Source organism: Callospermophilus lateralis, chromosome 10, assembly GCF_048772815.1.
Source record: "Callospermophilus lateralis isolate mCalLat2 chromosome 10, mCalLat2.hap1, whole genome shotgun sequence".
In the NCBI taxonomy this organism is placed as follows: Eukaryota; Metazoa; Chordata; class Mammalia; order Rodentia; family Sciuridae; genus Callospermophilus; species Callospermophilus lateralis.
This window is the reverse complement of record NC_135314.1, coordinates 10288612-10313170: the sequence shown is the minus strand read 5'-3', so window position 1 is coordinate 10313170 and position 24559 is coordinate 10288612. Positions and strand designations below refer to the sequence as shown.

The following is a 24559-nucleotide window of genomic DNA, read 5'->3' as shown; positions in this document are numbered from 1 at the left end:
CCATAGAGATCTAGCCTAATAGGCATGTATTGAGGTTGGGCAGTCTATCCAGTAGGCCACATCTGGTCTTCACCTGTTTTTGTAAATGAATTTTTATTGTTAAAACAGCCATGCCTGTTTATTTATATATTGTCTATGGCTGCTGCAAGGGCAGAATTCAGCATGATAGAGATTATCTTACAAATCATACAGTATTGGCTGCCTCACCCTGAATGTGACATATTTTAAATATGTCACATTCCTAGGACTGAGAAGAGTATTATTGCAATCTTAGCATTTGTTGAGTACTGAACACTATCCCAACTCTACAAAATATTTAATTTTATTCTTGTAATGATATGAAATAATTGTAAACTGAGGCAGGTAGACTCAATTAGCCTAGAATAAGAATTATAATACAGAACTAAAATAAATCAGCAATGCATGCATTTTTATGAAACTGGAAATGAAACTTTTTTGTTGAATTAGGAATCTTTCTGACATTGATCAAGATGGAAAACTCACAGCAGAAGAATTTATTCTGGCTATGCACCTAATTGATGTTGCTATGTCTGGCCAACCACTGCCACCTGTCCTGCCTCCAGAATACATTCCACCTTCCTTTAGGTAAGGAACATTTGGCTTTTATAAGGAATTATGCATGGCATTGAGTATGTTAATTCCAAATTGGCTTTGTTGACCATCTTATAGTGATTTCCATTCTTGGCAAGTAAATGAAATATCTGTGAATTCAAGAGAATCTTCCAGTCCAGGTTCTGTCTTAATTCTGGGCCTTTCTGTTCTACAGGGTATTTATAGTATATTAGTAAATGCAATCAAATAAAACATTGAAAGATTTTTGTATGAACTTATATAATTGAAAACTGAATAAGCCCATATATAGGAAATAAAGCAAGGTATGTATTATATACATTCCACAGATAACAAAAAATGCTAGCAATTCAGAAATTACAATCAGAAAGATAATTAAAGAAAATTATCTATGTCTGAAATAATCTCAGTTGACATGAGTGTCCCCCAGGGTCTAGTTGGGACCCCACTGGCATGCCTACATGCATACACACATATCATCCAATACAGCTCCAACTCATGCCTTTACATGTAGAAGATGAATATGAGATCCCACAAGCGCAAAGAAGAAGAGAAACAAAGACATACTTCTGTTCTGGGTCCTCAAACTTCAGGAAAGACTTGTGAGGAGAAATAGCCATCACTGTCCACACTGTCCTCATGCAGGAGCAAGCTGAGAAACTGAGTGCAGAAGAAGCAAGGGGCAGCTGAAGAAGCATTTGCCTATAAAATATCACAGCTGCAGGGTTCACTACAGGAGAAATTGAACATTGGAAACTATTGAAAGTGTAAAAAGAAGGATGGGGAGATTGTTTTGAAAGAGCAAGTTTAAACATAGTGATACTAATCAGTAAAGTAAGTGTATTTCAAAACTATAAAATACAGACATTTCGTGTGTTCGGGAAGTGATTAAATGGAAAAATTTTTGTATAAGGAAACAGTTGCTCCCAAATCACTGAGCTGCTGATCTTTCCTGGAAGGGGTTGAAAATTACTCACAAGGGTAATGGTAGTAGCATCAGACTCACTGGGTGCTCACTGTTTACCAGATACTTTATGATTATAAGCTAATTTAGCCCTTTTGAATTTTCCTAATTTTTATGGTTTTTTCCCTTGCCAGGAGTTGGGGTGAGGGGTTCAGGGGATCAAACCTAGGACCTTGCACATGGAAAGCATGTGCTCTACCACTGAGCCACACCCTCATTCCCAACATTTTGAATAAGGTAACACTCAGAATCTGATGACATTCAAATATTCATTTTAAAAACCACAGAGTAAAGAAGTCCAAACTCTGTCTTTCCTCACTGTAAATGAAATTTGTTCCATGGTATGGTATAATCTAAAAATTCTTTTTCGTAGCTTGTTTCTACCTACTTGTTTTATGTGGATCTGTTTCTTTTCTTTTTTTTTTTTCACAATTGCAGAAGAGTTCGATCAGGCAGTGGAATATCTGTTATAAGCTCAACATCTGTAGATCAGAGGTTACCAGAGGAACCAGCTTTAGAAGATGAACAGCAACAATTAGAAAAGAAATTACCTGGTAAGGCAGCCTTTACATTTGGCTTACACATCAGATTAAAGATTTTCTATCTGTAAGGCATAATGGAAGTAAAAATAAATCTAGCTTCTGACATTTCTGTATTTCTTTGAGCATATCAAAAAAGACGTTTAATGTGCTTTTAGATTTGGATCTGTGTAGAGAAATAAGAACATGTGTACTTTGCTGGTGCATCCTTATTCTAGTTGGGTTTTTTTTTTTTTTGGCGGTGCTGGGGATTGAACCCAGGGCCTTGTACGTGGAGGCAAGCACTCTATCAACTGAGCTATATGCTGAGTCCCCTTATTCTAGTTTTTAACTTGAAGTATTATTATATACTGCTAAACAAAGATTTTATTAATGTTATCTATGGAATATAGAACACTAAAAATTTGTGGTTAGATGGTTTCTTAGGACCACCAGTGCAGAAGCAAAAAATAAAGTCAACTATATAGCATTCTTGATGTGTTACAGAAGAATTAGAAACTCCTTAGCAGCAGGAACCTACTTTAAATTTAATGTGAACCTGTTTTAAATAATCCTCATTTACAATGGTAAATCTATCATTAATGTGAACCTGTTTTAAATAATCCTCATTTACAATGGTAAATCTATCATACTATTAAAAAAGTCCAAGGTGGCTATGAATTATTAATGATGAGATGATAATGATACTAAGAGGCAATTGAAATTATCTATGAAGTCTCTTTATATTAAATACTTTGTCAATATCATTTTGCTGCAGTAAAGTGCTCAGCATTCCATAACCATTAATTAGTTTGCTGAGAACACAAGCTCTTCCAGACTGTTCTGTAAACTAAATAACTTTTCAGTTATGTTCAGTGATGAAATACTTATTATAGTTTTTCTGTGTGCAAGGCTGGAAGAATCTAAATGCTAATCATACATGGTCCATACTCTCTAGAAACTTACATTAGAAAATTTAAGTTATCCATATAAACAATTGCTAAAACAGTAAGTACATAAGTGTGATAAGGTCCTGGAGAGTTTGTAGATGCACAGCAAAGCTACTTATGGTTGGTTGTGGTATACTGAAAAGGACATGAGGAATTAAATCCCCATGGTCTAGATCACAGTTAAGTGAAAACCTGAGGATAAATAGGGTCACTACAAGTGGATGTGAGGAACATGTCAACTTTTGAAAACAATGGAAATGAATCCTCAATGGGATAAGGACAGGAATTCTTAGAATTTGGAATTTTCTTTTTCTATTAGTAGTAAGCATTCATTTTGGATTTTGAACAGGATGTGACATTGAGTATTTTTTTTTTTTTTGCATTGATTCTTTCCACAACCATTTATGATGTGCCTCCTATATACTAGGAATAGTGCCAGACACTGAATAAAAAAGATGTATAAAGATTTTCTGTGTTTTTAAAATTGAGATTAAATATGCATACTATAAAATTGAGCATCTTTTTTTAAAAAAAATTTTTTGTAGTTGTAGATGAAGAGCATGCCTTTATTTTGTTTCTTTATATGTGGTGCTAAGGATCAAACCCACTACCACACACATGCTAGGCAAGCACTCTGCCACTGAGCTACAGCCACAGCCCCCAAATTGAATATTTTAAACTGTATAATTTAGTGGCTTATCACCTTGGCCCGCCACTCCAAAATATCATACAGTGTGAGGCTAAAACTGTGGAGATTTATTTCTCATGTGCTAAAGGCTAGAAGTTCAAGATCAGAGCCCAGTCAGTGCAGTTCCTGGTGAGAGCACTCTTGTAGATGGCTGTTTAATCTCTGTGTCCTCCTATGGCCTTTCCTTGGTGTAGGCATGGGTGTGGGGGGTGATCTTCTTTTTCTTTCTCTTTTTATAAGGTCACTAATCTCATCATGGGGCCCCACCCCATGATCTAATCTAACCCTAATTATCCCCAAAGATGTTTCCAAATACCATCACATTGGTGTAGTTAAAGCTGTAACATGAATTTGGGTGTGTGGTAGGGGCTGTACATTTATTCTATAATAATAGTATTTATTACTCTCAGTTGTGCAAACACCACCCCTCTCTTCTTCCAAAAGAAAATACCCTACTCACTCACTCTCCATTCTCATTCACCCCAGCCCTGGACAATAACCAATCTGCTTTCAGTTTCTTTGGATTTAACAATGGTGGGTAGTTCATATAATTGGAATCATATAATATTTGACCTTTTGGCTTCTTTCACTTAGCAGAGATTCCTTTGTAAGGATCATTTACTCATTCCCAGAGTGAAGGGACTTGAAGTTTTAAGGTGGCCGAGTAAAGAAGATAGTGCCACCTCCAAAATCACCAAATGTGATCTCATGCTAGGCTAGAACTGTACCACCTAGCCACTTTCCCAGCCTCGAGAGTTTCCCTTGTCTGGGGTGGATACCAAGGAGACGTATAGGAGGCAGCACAAAGGTGAATACACACTGCTGGAAACAGGAAGGGGATGGAATATTTAGAAGTGAATAAAATAAAATAGATGAAAACAAAGGTGTAAAAAGGATAAGAGAAAAATGATGGAATTAAAAATTTATAGAAGTGTGTCAAAGAAGGAAACAAAATAATGGATTAGAAAAAAATATTTACTGACTGTGGTTCATTTAAGAATCTGGGCAGAGCAGCTTCTTCAGTGTGAACCATGCAATACTTGTTCTCTACCCCTGCTTTGAGAAGTCACCTTGTTCAAACAGGAGACAGACAGTGCAGTTATAAGCTAAGGTGAAGGAGAGACTCATGATGCAGAAGAGATGGTGGGTCACTTGCTGAAGCAGGGCATGAAGAAGGGAAGGGTAGAGTAGCAGAAGAGGAGAGGAATTGGGTGTAAATACAGAATTATTGAAAGATTTTTGTAGAAATAGTATGTGGCACGGATGGTAGTACAAAGGTTAGGGGCAACTCTTCCCTAACCTTTCTGTTTCCTGTTTGTAGTGCTCACTACAAGGGCCCAATAAGGAAACTTAGGGAGTTCTGGATTTGGGTTTGTACTGTAGATTTCAAAATGCTAGTACATTTTTTCTTTGAAAATAATGGCTTTTCCTAATTGATCTGTTCTTTCTTTTAAAGTAACATTTGAAGATAAGAAGCGGGAAAATTTTGAACGTGGCAATCTAGAACTGGAGAAACGCAGACAAGCTCTCTTGGAACAGCAGCGCAAAGAGCAAGAACGCTTGGCTCAGCTGGAACGGGCTGAGCAGGAGAGGAAAGAGCGGGAGCGCCAGGAGCAAGAGCGCAAAAGACAACTGGAACTGGAGAAGCAACTGGAAAAGCAAAGGGAACTGGAACGGCAGAGAGAGGAGGAGAGGAGGAAAGAGATTGAGAGGCGAGAGGTAAACAGCTGTGGACAACCTTGTAATTGACACATGAGCTTTGTCTTTCTCTTGTAGAATTATTCAAATGATGTGTTAATGTAGGGCAGTCTATTTTCCTTTTTAATTTTTAATTTTTGTATGTATTAAACACTGGGCCTCATAAATGCTAGGTAAGTGTTCTATCACTATTCCACACCCCTAGCCCTTCTTTCTTCCTTTTTTTTTTTTTTTTTAATATTTTTTAGTTGTAGTTGGACACAATATCTTTATTTTATTTATTTTTATGTGTTGCTGAGGATCAAACCCAGGGCCTCTCACATGCTAGGCAAGCAGTCTACTGCTGAGACACAACCCAGCTCTCTTTCTGGTTTTTTTTTTTTTTTTTTTGAGACAGAGTCTCATTAAGTTGCCCAGATAGGCCAACTTTGAATTTGTGATCCTCTTGCCTCAGTCCCCTGAGTAGCTGGGATTACAAGCCTGTAACTGCCCCACTAGGCTGTTGTTTTTCCTTTTAATAATCTGGAGATTGTTGTGTTTTCAAAAGATACACAACCATCACCACTCTCTATTCTGGAGCATTTTCATCATCCCAAAAAGAAACCCCTTGCACTAAGGAGTAATTCCCCATTCCTCTTTGCCCCCAGCCCTGCAACCACTTCCTTATCTCTCTAGATTTACCTGTTCTGGAAGTTGTACAGTATGTGGCCTTTTGTGTCTAGATTTCATTTTGCCTGGCATTTTCAAGGTCCATCCATATTTTAGCATGAATCAGTATTTTATCCTTTTTTATGGCTGAGTAGTATTCTGTTTTATAGATATACTACGTTTCATTTATCTACTCGTAAGTTGATGAACTTTGAGTTATTTCTTTCTTTTTTTTTTTTTTTAGCTATTACAAATGCTAATATCAACATTCTTCTATAAGTTTTTTATTGCACTGTCTTATAACAAACCACCAAGAGAGCAGTTAGGTGTTTTTCCAGATTCTTTTCTCTGTATTTACACATTTATATAAAAATGTAAAGATTTATGTGGTGGCATGGGTGGAGGTTGTATAATTTTAAACCACTTGATGTTATCAAAGCCATTGTATTGTTTTGAGACTGTTCTCCCGCCCCCCTAAAAATATGTCTGGGAAATCTTCATATATTCTATGGTATCAGATCTGGAAAGGGACCAAGTCAATCTCTTGTTCAACTTCACAATTTTACTATATTACTACAGAAGCAAAGCTATGATTCTTTTCACATGAATGAAATATAAAGATGAGGAACTTTTCTTTACTAAAAAAAATACTTTGGTTTCATCTCCTGCTGATTGCTCTAGACAGTATGTAGCCATAGCTGCCTTTTGTTCAAGCAGATACACACAGATGCTAACAAATTTTAGATATTTATCTATTTGGTATTGGAGATTGAAGCCAATGCATTGCACAGGCCAATCATGCATTCTACTCTCCACCCCAACAAAATTTCAGTTACCAGAATGGATAATGGAAAGGCATACCACCTTCCTTTTTTAAAGTATTCATTCAGAATTGTTTAGTAGACAAATTTATTATTGCTATGCATTGCTAGCCCCTGGAGTTTCATGATGACTAGATGTGCCACTTGGCCTCTAGGACTTTGCAGTGTGATTGGGAGCTTGCTGAGTAAGAGGCAGTCACACTACCAACAGCAAAATCTGTACAAATATTCCAAAACTGAAAACTGCTGAGACCAGAAACACTTGTGGTCCCAGCATTCTGGATAAGGAAAGCTTAACTGTAAATAATAGTTTCTCTTTTGTTGGGAAAAAAACAAGTTTTGTTTGTTTTAGTTCTTAAATTTAAGATTGATTTAGATTTAGAATTGTTTAGATTTAAGCTTGATTTTACTAAAGAAATTTTCCTTCCTGTTTGTGAGTCTGTAAATAAAAGGGAGCACTTTTATTTAGCATATCATGCATTCTGGAAGGCATGAAGAATGAAATTCCAATGTGAAATGATCCTGTTGGTTCTCATCTTATGTAAATTAGTTCTGAATAATTAGTTCTGAATATTCCCTTTTTTCCTTAGAAGAAGCACTGATTTTTATAAAAATTTTTATTGCTTTATGATATGATTTCTTGTAATGTCTATATTTCATCCTTAAAAGGAAAGACTTACTACATGATACTTTTGTTAAGAGACATGTTAGAGCATAAGAACTGAAAAATTAATAAACTGTGACTTTGACAGGCTGCGAAACGGGAACTTGAGAGACAACGACAACTTGAATGGGAACGGAACCGAAGACAAGAACTTTTAAATCAAAGAAATAAAGAACAAGAGGACATAGTTGTATTGAAAGCAAAGAAAAAGACTTTGGAATTTGAATTAGAAGCTCTAGTGAGTGATTTTTGATCATGCTTTGGATATATACTACCATTGAACCATTAAAAATGGTAATAATTCCTTTTATCTTTCATTTGTTAAAGAATGATAAAAAACATCAATTAGAAGGAAAACTTCAAGATATCAGATGTCGATTAACCACGCAAAGGCAAGAAATTGAGAGTACAAACAAATCTAGAGAGTTGAGAATTGCCGAAATCACCCATTTGCAGCAACAGTTACAGGTGAGAAAACAATGTATCACAAAAGATTTTAGGCTTACATGCTTGCCTGATTCATTTTATTTATTTATTCATTCAACAAACAGTAAGCATTTACCATATACTAGATGTCTGGGGAAAAAAGGTGAAGTAGGTGGGGTCCTTTTCTTAAAAGTCAACTGTCAAGTAAACAAACTCAATAAGTGTTTGCTACACACTGTTAGGTGCTGGGCTGTCTTTTAGGTACTGAGACTATAGTGTTGAGCAATGGAAATGAGACCGAGAGTGAGCTGAATGGACCTTACCCTCTGTATGCAAGAGGGACACATACTAACAGAACTATAAGGTTTGTATCTATGAGAAAATGAAAAGTGCCAAGGACAGTAGTAGGGAAGGCAGTAGAGAGTCCTGGCAGCTAGCAGTGTTGTAATTTAAACTAAGGTAGTCAGGGTAGGCCTTTTGTGAAGGTGACATTTGCACAGATTTGAAGTCTGTGATGGACTAAACTATGGCAGAACAAGTTTTAGGTAGGGATACAGCAGTGCCACCAGTGACCTGAGGCTGTAGCAGGCTTCTGGGATGCCAGGTGGAGGCCAGACCTTACAAGACTAGTAAATAGGTGCAATTAAGGTTTTAGTGGGATGTAAGAAAGATGTGTAGGGTAAGACTTGAGACTTGATAGTGTGCTAGTGGCAATTTTGCCTTCATTTACCTCTCATCTATTATCTCACCTGGTATGATTGAACTGTTATCTCACCTAGTTTGGTATCAAGCATTGAACTACAGGGGCATCAAATTCATGCAGATATTACCTGCAGATCATCATATTTGACCACAGTGATTCTTTCACTTCTTTTTCTCAGCATGATGATTTCAAGATTGACTTTTCAATGTTGTTGAGTGAATAAGTACATTGTTTCATTTTATCACTGAGTAATATTTACTAATCCCTTCACCTGTTGATTAATATCTGGGTTCTTTTCAATTGGGGATTTTCATAACTAAAACTACAATGAATATTTATGTATAGTATTTTTGTGGAATTATAACTTATTTCTCCAAGGCAAATTTTTTGGAGTGTAATTGTGCCATATAAGTCTTATCTTTCAACCCCCCTACCACAAAACTGTCAATGGTAGAAATCTTCACATTCTAATCAGCAATCTGTGAGGGATACAGTTGTTTCTCATCCTTACCAATACTTGGTGTTGTCATTATTTTAAAGTTTGACTTTTCTGGTAGGTATGCAGCAAATATATTTCATTTTTTCTTTTATATGCATTTCCATGAAGACTGATGATGTTGGTCATCGTTTTACATGTTGCATGGTGTCATTTGTGTATCTTCAAACTATCTGAACTTGCCTGTCCGTTTTTGGTCGAGTTGTTTTCCTTACTTTTGAATTGTAAGACTTCTATATAAATTCTTGTCAACAAGTCATTTGTCGGGTACATGATCTGCAGATATTTTCTCCCTACTTTTGGTTTGCTTCTCATTTTCATAATACTATTTTTTAAAGGACAGAAGTTTTAAATTTTGATAAGGTTTAGTTTGTTAATTTATTTATATGATCATGCTTTTTGTGTTCTAAGAAATCTTTGCCCCATGGATGCAACATTTTCTTCTATGTTTTCCTTCAAAAGTTTTATAGTTTTACATATTTAGGTCTATAATCCATTTCACATTGGTTTTTGCATATGGTCCTAAGTTAGAAGTTGATGTTCATTTTTCTCCGTATATACCCAGTGCTCATTTATTGAAAACACTTGCCTTTCCCATTAAATTTCCATGGTAGCTTGTGGAAAAGCAGTTGCATATATTTGTAAAAGGTCTGTTCTAAACTCTTCCTTTAATCTGTATCTATCCTTTCACCATCACCTTACTCCATGGATAACTATAGCCTTATTCTGGTTTTTGAAATCAAGTAGTTTGAGTACCCTGTTATTGTTATTCTTTTTGAAAAAAAAAAATTGGCTATTCTAAGTCATTTCCATAAAAATTACAGAATTAGCACGTCAGTTTTGTTTGTTTTTTTTTTCTTCAAAAATACCTAGAACTAAAAAAATTTTTGTAGAGCATTGTTGCAATTCCTTTGAATTTATTGATCATTTCAGGAAGATTTGACATTTAACAGTATTGAGTTTTATACATTATCTCTCAATTTATTTAGGTGGTTGTAAATTTCTTTCAGCATATTTTTGTAGTTTTATATGTGTTTTTAAAAGTTTTCCTTAAGTATTCTGTGGTCAATGCAATTGTATATTGCCTATTTTTTATTTCAGTTTCCAACTATAAGATGTCAGTATATAAAAATAGAATTTATTTTTTATAGTTATTTTTCTGTGTTAATTTTTTTTTTCTTTTCTGTGTTATTGTTTAGCTAATTTCTCAGGGTTTGTTTTTCTTTTTTTCGGTGCTGGGGATGAAACCCAGGATTGCACATATGCTAGGCAAGCAGGTGCTCAACAACTGAGCTATATCCCCAGCTCCAGTGTCTTATTTCTTTCTTTCTTTTTTTTTCTTTTTTTTGGTACCTGGGGATTGAGCCCAGGAGCACTCGACCGCTGAGCCACATTCCCTAGACCTTTTCTATATTTTATTTAGAGACAGGGTCTCACTGAGTTACTAAGTGCCTCGCTAATTAATCTGCTGGCTTTGAACTTGTTATTCTTCTGCTTCAGCCTCATGAGTTGCTGCAATTACAGGTATGCACCACTGCTCCTGACTTCCTGTATCTTATTTCTAAAAGGATAATGTTTTGTAGATTCTTTAGGGATTTTTAGCTATATAAACTTGCCATGCTTGAAAAAAGACAGCTTTATTTTTCATTTTCTAAACTGTAAGCCTTTTATATCTATAAACAACTATGTAAATAAGTATAATAATTTTGATAAAATAAATTCACTGAAATATACAAATTATCAAAATAGAGTCAAGAAGAAACAAAAAACCTGAATATTTATATATCTATTAAATAAATTTACTGTTAAATATCCTACCACAAAGAAAACCCTAGACCTAGAATGCCTCACTGATAAATGTCACCAAAAATTAAAGAAGAGATACCATTTCAACATAAACATATTAAAATAGAAGAGGAAGGAATATTCTCTAACATTTTCTGAGCTCAGCATTACCCTGATACCAAAACCAGACAAGGATATTACAAGAAAACTCTAAACCAACATCCTCAATATCCTTCATAAATTTAAATGGGAATTTTTTTTGGGGGGCCTTACTTAGTTGACCAGGACATCCAGAACTATGTTGAAGAGAAGTGCTAATAACATTATTCTGGGTCTTAGAAGGAAAACTCTGTCACAAATAAGGAAGGGTAACTAGGTTTTCTATAGATGCCCTTCATCAGGTGAAGGACTTGCCTTCTGTTTATTGCTACTTGATCTTGAATAGATATTACATCGGGCCATGTTTGTTTTTGTTTTGGGAATCCATGGAGATGATTGTGTGGTGTTTTTTCTCTTCTACTTTGTTTAGATGAAGATTTATGTTGATTGCAATTTGAATGTAAAACCAACCTCCATTGCTGGGGTACACCACATTTGGCCATAGTATATTACCCCTTTTAGAATATTCAACTTGCTCTTGTTTATTAAGGATCTTTTCATTTAAATTCATGAAAGATATTGGTTACCTTCTAAATGCTAATTAACTCTGTTTATATGTCTTTCATTAACTATTGATGAAAAGTTTCATAAGATAGTCCCCTGGAAAATTTAGAGTTAAAGGTCTTGTGTTTAGTTTCAGTATCAATTTATCACAGAATGTTGTGTGAACAAGCACACTTATTATTTATGACTGATGTTTAGAATGTTCAGTTATTGGTAATAAATAAAAGTCAGGATTCTTAAAGTAGTGAATGGAAAAATAATACCTAATTAGAAGAAATAAAGGGACATAGCAGGCAAGGAGATATTGGTTCACTTTCCTTTCATGGATTAGCAGATACTTAACTTTGCAAATGAGTTGGGTATCCCTTAATATTGGTTTGACCTACTTTATAAACTTAGGTTATACACCTTAAAGTAATGTTAATATAAGTAAAACAATCTCAGTGATCTGAGTTAGTTTTTGTTTTGATATTTCTTTGTCTTAGTTCAGAAAAGAAACTTGGGGATTGGGAAATAGGAAGGAGAATAAAAGGGAAAACTCAGTTGGTTTTGCTTTTTTTGAGAAAATGACTGATTTATGTATTCTGTTCTATGAAGTTTTTCGTGTGTGTGTGTGTGTGTGTGTGTGTGTTTTGGGGTTATTTATAGAAAAGGAGGCTTCTGAATCCTCTGTTGAGCTGACCTCTCTGCCATATGGGCCAATAGTATATGAAGGTTTTTTTCCACATAGGCTAGTCTGTATCTAAAGGTGGATGTTCCAAAAGAGAGGTTCTTGGCCTCTGATGATTTTTGAGACATGGTCTTGCTGTTTCTCAGGGAAGTCTTGAACTCATGTGCTGGCTCTGAAAAATAATCTTTTAAATATTTATTTTTAGTTTTAGGTGGACACGATATCTTTATTTTATTTTTACTTGGTGCTGAGAATTGAACCCAGTGCCTCATGCGTGCTAGGCGAGCACGCTACCACTTGAGCCACATCCCCAGCCCTGAACATTTTTAATTATGGCACTTTTATATTTTCAAGCCAAAAGTCAATACTTAGAGTTCACTTTTTATAAAGGTAAAACCAAAAGTCAAATATTCCCTATATATCTGTTGTTTTGTTTCATTTTGTGTTGTTTTTGATACTGGGGATTGAACCCAGGGACACAGTACTGCTAAGCTACATTCCCACGTTTGTTTGTTTGTTTTTTCCCCATTTTTGAGACAGGGTTTCACTTGGTTGCTGAGGCTAGCCTCAAACTTGGGATCCTCCTGCCTCAGCCTCCTAGTTGTTGGGATCACAGGTATGGCCATGGTGCCTCTTATATCTGAAAAGCCTACCAATTTACTGAAATGTGTAGAAACTACAGAGGATACTTACAGCTGAACTTAAGCAAACACTGTGCTTGGCATGTTACCCACAAAAAATTCCAAATAGCATTTGTACAGTATGGTTTTAGTTTTTTTCATTGTGTCAGTTAAAATATAGGTGGTTCAAGACTTTTATGTATCTGTTTAAAGTTCCATTCTTTGTGACAGAAAAACATGCACATTTAAAGCAGTTAAAATTCTAGTGGTTAAAAATCTGTTTTGTTCCCAACTTCAGGTATATCATAAATCTAAATTCTGCCCTATTAAGTATTAAAGCTCAGATTATAATAACAGAGTAATTCCTACCAAATTAGTTTACAAGCAACTGGGCCACTGTATTTATATTTGATCTCCATGCTATTGAGAGATCCTCTCTTCTGTTTTCTGTGTGCACAGTGTTTTTGAAGTGCTATCTTTAAAAGCTTATAAATGTCCAGTGAGACAACAAGAATGTAAGCAAAACCAAGGAAGCTATAACTGTCTTAACTTTATTTTAGTGAAAAGCACTTGGCAAACAGTTTATTCCTTGACAAGAAAGCAAGAGTCACCCTGACTAGCAGTTAAATGTGGTTCACCATAAAGGACTTGGGAAGAGCTGACTAACCTCTCTGCTATTCAAGCCATTCAGGAGTATCTCTGAGGGTCAAGAAAACTGACTTAAGCACTAATTCTGCGTGTGGACCTCAGAGTGTTCCCTGTCATTCACGGTTGTTTTTCTCCTCCTCCCCTAGGAATCTCAGCAAATGCTTGGAAGACTTATTCCAGAAAAACAGATACTTAACGACCAATTAAAACAAGTTCAGCAGAACAGTTTGCACAGTAGGTATTTTATTTATTTTAATATTTTTCAGTTGTGGATGTACCTTTATTTTTAAAAATTTATGTATATTTATATCAAAGCCAGTGCCTCACACATGTTAGGCAAGAGCTCTGCCACTGAGCCACAACCCCAGCCCCAGAATTTTAAAGTTGGTTTTTTCTCTCCCTCTCCTTTAATTTCTTTCTCTCTCCTTCTCCCTCCTTTTCTCCCTCTTTCATTTTAAATATGCTGGGGATTAAACCTAGGGCCTCACCTCATGCATGCCAAGCACAGTTCTATGGGCTCTACTGCCGAGCTGCACCCCAGCCACAACCTTTTCCTTTTTTACAAACAGCAAGAATTTTCTTAAGTGACATGAAAATGTTAAAAAACATTTCTCTCACTGCCAATTAAAGTTTTTCCTGTTTCTCACTGTTTTTCTAAAATAGGAGATTCACTTCTTACACTCAAAAGAGCCTTAGAAGCAAAAGAACTAGCTCGGCAGCAGCTACGAGACCAACTGGATGAGGTGGAGAAAGAAACTAGGTCAAAACTGCAGGAGATTGATATTTTCAATAACCAGCTGAAGGTAACTATTCTCTGTGTGCTACATGTATGTCTTACCCTTTCATTTTCCTAACTGTCTAGCTGATTAGTTGATGTGGAATCCCAGGCAGAAAAATGTATTGAACTGGCATTTCAACCTTGGTGAAAGCCTTCACATTTATGGATGAGCACTATACCATCTAAATTGCATTTTTCTTCCTTGAGATATCAAAATGAATTTGGCATTTATAAATTCTGGATCAGTGAGTGGCCCCAGCATTATGTCTGTTTTTAACCTGAATTGTTTTGTATACATTTTCATCTTTTTGCCTATTCATAGCCATATCAAGTGGAATTTCAGAAACCAGGCCCTCAAAGCTTCCTCTTTCTTGTGTTCTTTGCATACTGCTCAGAAGGATTGTTTTTCCTCTTAAAACTGAGAATTTTTCTGCCACTTCTTGCCTTTAAGATTGGGCTTAAATAATTAGTCATTTTGTTCACTCACATTCTAAATTTTTATTGTTTAGTGCACTAATTGCTTTTCTTTTGTGGCAGAAGTGGTGTATGTTTTTATCACATTTGCACAGGAAAATTTAGAAAAATGCCTGAGCTCTAAGGGAACATAAAATAGTAAAGATCACAGGTTCTTTCTGATTGCTTTCAATTTAACCTCACAACTTTATCATTCTAAGAATGTTAACTCTTACAAGAAATCCAGAATGGAAACAGCTCATTTTCTCTTCTTTCTTTTTTTTTTCTTTTTCTTTAGTATTTTTAGTTGTAGATGAACATAATACCTTTATTTTTATGTGGTTCTAGGGATTGAACCCAGGACCTCACACATGCTAGGCAAGCACTCTACCACTGAGCTACAATCCCAGCCCCTCTTGCCTTGGATTGAACCCAGGGTTGCTTAGCCACTGAGCCACATCCTCAGCCCTTTTTGTTTTTTATTTTGAGACAGTCTAGCTAAGTTGCTTAGGGCCTCACTAAATTATTGCTGAGGGGGGCTTTGAACTTGCAATCTTCCTGGTTCAGCCCCCAGGAAGCTTGTCCAACAAGCTCATTTCTTTTAAATAATTATTATATGTTATTTTAAATTTAAGTAAGCTATTAGAGTTTTTATCTGCTATGTTCTTTTAGAAATTGGATGAGATACTTTTTTTTTCTTTCAAAATATTTGTTTTTCTTTTCTAACTTAAAATTCTTTATAAACTTGTTTCTGGCCATTTTAGCTTTTGAAACTAGGAAGTAAAATTCCTATTCTTTATTTCTAAACCAAAAAATTAAAAATTAAAAAAATTATATAGCATATTTGAGATTTTTAGTTTACCTCTGGATTGAGAGATTAGACCAGATTGTGTAGACATCTAAATTTGAGGTGTTTGGGCTATTTTTTGGAGCATTAGGTAATGAACTTTGCTCAGTTGTACAATTCCCAGAATGTGCTGTTCATAGAAACAGCACATTTTTTTTTTTTTTTAGGAAAAATATTTAGCCAACCTAGTATTTTTCTTCACTTTGCTTTTATGCTTATGTTGTGCTGGTGTATATATTATCTGTATTTTGTATTTGTATGTATGTGATTTAAGTGTGGCATATAAGTATTGAAAGTGCAGCTGTAAGTTCTCCATCTCTAAGTACAATCAAAATCCTCACATATGGGTTCTAGGGATTGAACCCAGGGCCTCACACATGCTAGGCAAGCACTCTATCACTGAGCTACAATCCCAGCCCCACTTTCTTTTCTTTCTTTCTTTCTTTCTTTCTTTTTTTTTTTTTTTTTTTTTTTTTGGTGCCTTGGATTGAACCCAGGGGTGCTTAGCCACTGAGCCTCATCCTCAGTTGCAATTTTATAGTGTTTTTTAATAATCTCTTGGAATACAATCTGTGAAATAGTCAGCTATCTTTTGAACTCATTAATTAAGATTTTTGCCTTAATATAGATTTCTTTTCTAGAATTTTGATTCCCAAAGCAAGATTTGGATATTAGGAAGTGATACTCTAAGGGGAGATTTTGATTAATGCTTAGAAGATGTATGGATTAAATAACTTTAATAATTGAATTGCTCTTGTCCTTGCTAAAGAAAACTCCCTTAAAATGTGGTGTAAGTCATTCTTATGATGAATTAGTAGTAGTGGTGGTGGTGGTGGTATTTTTTTTTTTTTTTTTTTTTTTTTTGTACTGGGATTGAACCCAAGGAGAAGAGGTGCTTTATAATTGAACTACAGGCCTGGCTTTTTTTTTTTTTTCCCTCTTTTTTCTTTCTTTTTTTTTTTTTTTTTTGAGACAGAGTCTCGCTAAGTTGATGAGGCTGAACTTGAACCTGTGATCTTCCTGTCTCAGCCTCCAATTTGCTGGGATTACAGGTGTACACCACCATGCCTGACGACTAATTACTAATTAATTAACTAATGCTGCCTTCAGTATCAGAGCTTTTCTTATGCAGTTCTACAAAGACTGACTTTATTTTTTCTCCCCTACTGGCCCTTTTTCAATATCCTTGTTTTTAAATAAGAACATTTCTTTCTGTCTTTTAAATTTTTATTTTGTTGTTCTATTATTAATTTAGTTTAATGATTAAGTTAATTTTCTATTTAAATTTGATCTAGTGAGTAAAAAAGTCACAAGCTAATATAACTATATTGTTTTGCCATTAACACTCATTTAGAAAACTTACTGAATGTGATATGTTGTCTTATGGTTATTATTTTTAGAATTCCTCTGAAACTAAAACAGAAGCAATTAAATCAAAGAATCAAAAGATTTATAATTTGATTGTGACCACTCACAGACTGAGTTAACATTTAGTTTATCAGGGGTCTTCTTGCCTACTTTTCTTTGTTATAATCACACTGGAAAATGTGAAGTATTTTTTCTAACCTTAGAGCATGTATTCATTAGCAACTATAATTTTTATATGATGAGATAGAGCAGGAAGAGCTAGTAGCCTGACTTCTGGAATTTGTTGGATCTCTCTCTTGATATAGCAGTCCTTACAGAGCACTAAATGATGCAGAACTTTATTTCTGCCTTGCCCAGAGAGAAGTTAATTTCCTGCAGGTAGCCTGATGGTGTAGATCTGCTGTATTTTAAACCTTTTTTTCCTAAAAGGAAACCAGCTAGAGAGTATAGAAAAGAAATTGGCTCTTGGCAATTGTATTTCATATTCATAAAGACTGTTCACATGGAAGAAGAAAATGTAATTCATTCGATGCAGGCTAGTACAAAGCATTTTAATTAGTTGACCAGGACACTAAACCTACTTGAAATTGTTGGCTTCACAATTGAGGAACCAATACTCCCCTCCCCAATACACACACACACACACACACACACACACACACACACACATACACACAACTGCTTTCATGCACAAAAATCATGTCCCGCTTCTTAGGTATAAAATTATATGGGGAACATTTGAACCCTTATTTATCTCTCATTCTGAAGTATAAGACAGATTGAGAAGTATATTTAGTATTTAGTTTCTCTAATGAAAGTTTATGAAACTAAGTATATTTTATTATTCTGCCATATATATATATATATATATATATATATATATATATATATATAAAATCTGATTTAGTCCTTTCTTCCAGAATGTCTAGTTCACACTTATTTTTTTGTTTGAGGATTTCTTCCATTTTCTTCAATTCAGGAATCATTACACTTCCACCTTCCCTATACAAGATCTGATAAGCAAGGATAGAAATTCTCAAGTCTTTATTTTGAAAGGAAATGTTGGGGCTGGGATTGTGGCTCAGTGTTAGAACGCTTGCCTAGCACGTGCAAGGCCCTGGGTTCGATCCTCAGCACAACATATAAATAAATAAATAAAATAAAGGTATTGTGTCCAACTACTATCGAAAAATAAATATTAAAAAAATAAAAAGGAAATGTTTACTGTTGGAGTCAGATTCACAGTTCTTTGTTTCATATAGGAACCAATAGTGAAAATATGAAGCATACTTAGTCCACTGTTGTGATTTACTAGAGATTCACCATATGATCTCAAATTTTGGGCCCTTTTGTTTCTCTCTGATCTTTTAAATATGCATCTAACTTATCACCATAAATCAAGAAATACTGAGGAAGGAAACAAGAATCTTACCATAGCGAATCAACTTGGCTTTTTATTTTTTAAATAAGTCTGAAAAGCGGGCGGAAATGGAAGAGGAGAATAAATTATAGCACCCAAGATACTGAAACTCTTGTGCTAGAAATTCCTCAATTAGCATCTTTTGTATATTTGCTATCTCTGATATGCACTATATATTTTAGCTTTTTGGTGATCATCTAAAATACCAAGCCAGAAATAATTCATTTTGTTAGTGCATGAACTAGTACTAGCATGAATTAGTACTTCCTAAAGTAGTTTAAATTTTTTTTACCATAAATTTCTGCTTTTAAATATATTCTGCTGTGTGAAGTGCCACATGCCTATAATCCCAGTGGCTCAGGAGGCTGAGGCAGGAAGATTTTGAGTTCAAAGCCAGCCTCAGCAACTTAACAAGGGCCTAAGCAAGTTAGTGAGACCCTGTCTCACAATAAAAAGGGTTGTGTTGTGGCCCAGTGGTTAAGCATCCCTGGGTTCAATCCCCAGTACCTACCCTCCAAATGTATTCTGTTTGCAACAAATATTCTGTGTTAAGAAATCAGTCATCTCAAATTTGTGTTCCAGAAACCTATTTAAAATTGTCCCTGGGAGTGGTGATACATGCCTGTAATCCCAGTGGTTGGGGAGGATGAGGCAGGAGGATCAAAGCCAGCCTCAGCAACAGTGAGGCGCTAAGCAACTTAGTTAGACCCTGTCTCTAAATAAAATATAAAAAATAGGGTTGGGGGTGTGGCTCAGGGGTTAAGTGCCCCAGAGTTCAATCCTTAGTACCCAAAAACAAACAAAAAAAATTCTACAAACTGAATATATGGTTCTGACTTTATTCACAGTGACTTTGTTAAAAAAAAAAAAAAAACTATAACTCATATAGAGTTTAATCCCCAGTACTCCAAGGAGAGGGGAATTGTTGATTATTTATGACTTTCTCTTTATACCTCAGTTTATAGGAAAATAAAAACTCAATTTCTTTTGGAGAAGCTATATGTCTAAAATGCATGTAATAAACTTTCTTATAATTGTTTTTCTTATTTATGGTGCTTTCCTAGAGGTATAAAATCATGATTCTAACAAGTGTCAAATCACACTACCCATAGGAGCTTTTTAGCTTTTGTCTTCACCTTGCCTTTGCAAGCGATAGTAGTTACTGTGGCAGTTTTCATCATTACTGTAAATCCTAGTGTTCCATGTCTTAATACGTAAGAATAATACCAAGCAGCAGCATAAAGTATATCTTACAGTTTGCAAGTCTCCACTGTATGCCTTTTAAGAGAATCTAACACCCACAGAGGCAAGGTTTTGTGTTTCATGTTGAAAGTTGAGTCCTTGTTGGTCCTTGTCTAGTTACTGTGTACTGGACAAGTCCCAATGTGAATGGCCATTTACACTGGCGCGTTTCTTTCTTCCAGTCAGTGGCAATGGAGGAGGCAATGTGGCAGTGCCTGGCAGTTCTCCTGGGCTGCGTCATCCACTTAGACTTCTTTCTAAAGGTCTCCATGCCCTACTCAGGCAATGCACATCTTTCTCAGACTAAGAATGATGAACCATCTCCAGCTCTGTGCTTCAGTTTCCCCTCCACAGATGAGTGCCCAGTGTCTAAGATAGCATTTACTATGAAGTACTAAGCTTTCTTTGTAACAGTTAATAATAATTAACAATTATTAACCATGGAGTATGATTGAATCTTTCCTCTTGATAAGTTGTGTTTGTGATGGTGTAAGCTCTGAATACCAGCTGGACAAGGTACTGTATACTGTAGTCTTGTCTTTATAACAAGCATTCGAGATTGTTTCATTTGCAACTACAAAATTTTGAAAGATCATTCAGTTGCTGTTTGTGTCTTTGTGTGTTTTTCCATGATGTGGGAGACAGTATTATGGACAGTGTATTATTCCAGAAAGACATAGTATTTTATTTCTTAGTGAAATTTGAGTATTTAGGACTAATTAAGAATCATATTTTTTAATACACTTAGGAAATCCTGGCTTCTTAAGTTAGACACAGGAGCTGTTAGAACTATAAATTCTGTACATAATGATACCGGTTCTATATCACTAAAAAAAAAAAAAATGATACCGGTACTGAAAATTGTTCCTAAGAACTGAAGTGATGAAATGAGAACACCAGTTATGCTAAATGAGGTTGTTTGCTTAACTAAGACTTTCCTGCTCTTGGTTTAGACACTTGCTTTCATGACAGGCCCATTCATTCTGAAGGCAGTGAAAGGGAAAATGTTTAGCAACCAAGGGAGAAAAGAAAAGAGCTGGAGAAAGAACTGAAAAACAGAATGAGAAGTCAGGGATTGGGGGATGCATGTGAAGAGAAACATTGATGGAAAGAAAAAGATCCAGGAAGAGGAGAAGGAGAGACAGGAAGAGAAATAACAGCATTACTCTCCTGTAATTGGTAGAATAATGTTTGGCTGTTCTATGGTTTGCTATCTTTTGTTTAAGATAACATTTTATTTTTGCCTATATGTTTCTTCTGAAAAGACTTCTGAATAGAAGTAGTAAAATCCTCTCATTACTTGTTATTATGGGAACTTTATACAGATTCCTCAAGTATAATCAAATAACCGAAAATTCCCCAGCTTCAAAATAGTTAACAGATGTTGTATATTAGATTCTGTGCTTACTGGTAGACTGGGTGGTTGGTTGCTTGATTTGAGTTTTTTAGTTAGAGGTTTTTTTTTTTTCTTAAGGTAGTAAAACAAAAATGTATAGTAAAAGCTTATCTGGGAAGGGAAGAAAAGTAGACTCAATTATTAGAAAAGATATTTTCTTCTGTTTTCTTTCATTCTCCTGTTTACTCATACCCCTTAACAACGTTATCCTTCAGAATGATATGCAATTAAAATAATAGGATACTACTTTGTGAATATAACAAACATTGGTGGGAAATTCAGATTTTTCAGGAAAACTGAAGTCACTTTTTCTTTTTGGTAATTGAAGTTATTTACCAGGCCTTCTGGGGAGGTTCCTGATGCCTTTTCCTATTGCTCTTCCCTCCCTTTCTCCCCAACACACACTCCTTTCTCAGCCTCTTAGAGCATTTCAGGTACATTGACTGCCAGTTAGAGTCATGGGGACACACTATTTAGTGAAAGGTTGACTTCAGATTTAAAAGTAGCATTTTGAATATACTTTTAAACATTAGTTTAGCCTTTCTCAGAATTTAAATTGCCAATCAATATATCTTTTTATTTACACTTCTTTTAATATTTTTAAAATGGATAAACTTTATAATTTTATAAAAAATGGTGGGGCACAGTGGTACACACCTGGAATCCTAGTGACTCAGGAGGCTAAGGCTGGAGGATTCAAGTTCTGTTCAGTGTCAGCAACTTAGTGACACCCTGTCTCAGTTTTTTTTTTTTTTTTTTTTTTTAATGAAAGGACTTGGAATGTAACTCAGTGAAAAAACAATCCCCATCACCCAAAAGAAAAAATTGTGATAAATGGAATGTTCATTTCCTTGATTTGGAGTATAGTTTCTATGTTCTGGAATTGTTATTATTTTTTTTCAGATTTTTCCATACCAGTCCAGTTCCCCTATCTTCATTGATTTTGCTAGTTGCCTTTCTTTTGTAGTTTTTTTATTTAATTTCTTCTTATTATTAATTATTTTGGTACCAGGGATTGAATTCAGAGATGCTTAACCACTAAGCCATATCTCAGCTCTTTTTTATTTTAAGACAGGGTCTTGCTAAGTTGCTGAGGCTGGCTTTGAACTTGTGATCCTCCTGCCTCAGCCTCCTGAGCCACTGGGATTATAGGTATGCAAAACATACTGGAAAAAAAATTAGTGTCTTTTAAAACTCAGAAGGCCTTTTTAAAATTCTGATATTGTGTGCTACGTATTATTCCTGAGTTAGAAATAATTATTATTTATATAAATGCCCTTCTACTTTTAACTTTGTTACAGATATTAGATTATAGAAAAAAAAAACACATACCTGGAATTTCTGATGCTGGTACTTATAAGATCGATTAAATTTTAAAAAATAATTTTAAGTATAATATAAATAATTAATCAGAGTATATTTGTTTTTGTCTCTCATTTCTAAGAGAAAACCTGAGTTAAAGGCCCAAAGCAAAATAATCCTTACGAAAAGTTAGACATTCAAATTAGTAAATCAGTTTCTATTAACTGCTAGCCTTCATAGGCCCATATTGCTAGTTAATTGTTTTCTCCTTATTGGCATTTATACAAAGTAGTGTTTATGAAAAGAAATCCCATACATGTTATTCAGGTGGGTATTTTATACTTCAGGTAATATCATTTCATATAATACATCTGTTTTTTACTGTCTCAGAGCAAATAGAGGAGAAACATTCACAGTTAATTAAGTCAAGTGATTTTGTGCCCTTTGGCATAGTAATAGAAGAGCCATCTACAGTGAACTTGAAAGTGAGCCATATTTCTCAGTAGAAAAATAGTTGAGTCTTCTTGGGTATTCAATTTGTCAAACATATTGCTTTTGAAACACTTTGGCTGTGCGCCATAGGATGTCCAAAAGATGTGTTATGGTTCAGATATCTTAGCTCTTTAAGGAAATAAGAGCTTTCAATTCATTTTATCTTAACTAAAACAAGACAAAATCTTGATTTGCCAAATTTTTATTGTAGTTTATAATCCGTTTTTGATTGGAGAGCCTTTGAGAACCAAATAAAAGCTACAAGCCTCCTTTAACCAGAAAAATGCCCACATACCCCAAATTTGGTAAGTTGTTTTTAAAATAGGGCCAAAACATTTTCATGGATTTTGGTTAAGAAATTCAAATCTATAGTTTTAAAAATCTGTTTATGTTATTGGTGATGAAAATCTTATTATTTTAAGCTGGGCATAGTTAGTACATGCTTCTAGTCTCAGATATTCAGGAGGTTCAGGCCCTGTCTGGACAACATAGCAAGACCCTATCTCATAATAATTTTTTTAAAACTTACTATTATAATTTATATATACCATGTATTATATACTTTTTCCCTTTTTGTCATGTTTATAACATGTAGCTACCTCTTCTTGAGTGCTTTTTTAATAATCTCTTATTTATTAAGAAAGTAATTATACTTAATTGGGAGACAATGTTTAATTATTACCCATTATAACTACTGTAAAATGAACATATCATACCCCTGAGTAGACCTTACTAAGGAAAAATCAATGAAGTTGTACGCTTGTAGCAATAACCAGCCATATTTGTGTGATTGTAGAGGGATTGGCTTTAGAAAAACTAATTTAATTTTCTTAAGAGCCGTGAAGGAAATGCTGATTTTTTTTTTTTTATTCTTAGTCGTTTCTTTGTTTCATTTTGCCTTTATTGTAGTAGAGACATAATTGTGATAAAGTATATGGGCATTTAATAGAATTTGCAGGATCACTGTAATCAGGTTCCCACTAGGAGAAGTTATTATATTTAGTGTGTTAAACTTTTTCTTAGTTACTTCTCCCAATAATAAATTCACCAATTTCCTAGATAATTAAGCAATTTAATGACACCAGACTTGTTTGTCACCTTGAAATATTTTTCCCTGAAAAAAATTTAAAAAGTGCCTTTAAATAATAATTGTAATTGGACTTGAGACTCTTTAACAGTATTGAAAAATAGTGGGAGACTAGTGCAGCCATCTGCCACCCTGTGAGAAAGGACTCAGTGTTCCAAACGGGCTTTGTTATGGCCAAGGAACGAAAGCCATTCACTAGTTTTTAGTACATGTTTGGCATTTATAGATTACCTTCTCAGAAGTTCAACTTTCTGAAAAAGCTTATCATCGTAAAATTATAAACGTTTTCCCCGTGTTGGTTTGTACCATCTAACTCCCAAGTCCAAAGATAAAGAAGACCCAAAACGCTTTCCAGTCCTGCTATAAGATCACCTTCCTTGCCTTAAAATCGATTGTGTATCCCAGCAATGTTTAACTTGGATGAAGAAAATAATTGAAAATCTTCTCAGTCTTCAAATCTGGATTTTAAGCTGCCAGAGCCTTCTGTTACTTCTTGGACATCTGTTATTTTATGGCTCCCACAAGTTCCATTTCCTTGGCGGTATTTGAAGCAGCAACTTACTTAGGTAGTTCCAAAGACAGGTTCAACCTGTGCTATAGTGCTGAACCTATTTATGCTCA

General features: G+C 34.9%; 1 protein-coding gene across 1 annotated transcript in view; it reads left to right on the top strand.

Moving 5' to 3' along the window:
- Positions 1-24559, top strand: part of Itsn1 (intersectin 1) — a 206751-nt gene that overhangs the window by 95740 nt on the left and 86452 nt on the right. Inside the window, exons 10-17 of the mRNA XM_076868630.2 lie at positions 469-606; positions 1994-2109; positions 5168-5430; positions 7631-7780; positions 7870-8010; positions 13700-13787; positions 14220-14356; positions 19844-19924. Coding sequence (XP_076724745.1) covers positions 469-606; positions 1994-2109; positions 5168-5430; positions 7631-7780; positions 7870-8010; positions 13700-13787; positions 14220-14356; positions 19844-19924 — 1114 coding nt within the window. The remainder of the gene's footprint in view (positions 1-468; positions 607-1993; positions 2110-5167; positions 5431-7630; positions 7781-7869; positions 8011-13699; positions 13788-14219; positions 14357-19843; positions 19925-24559) is intronic.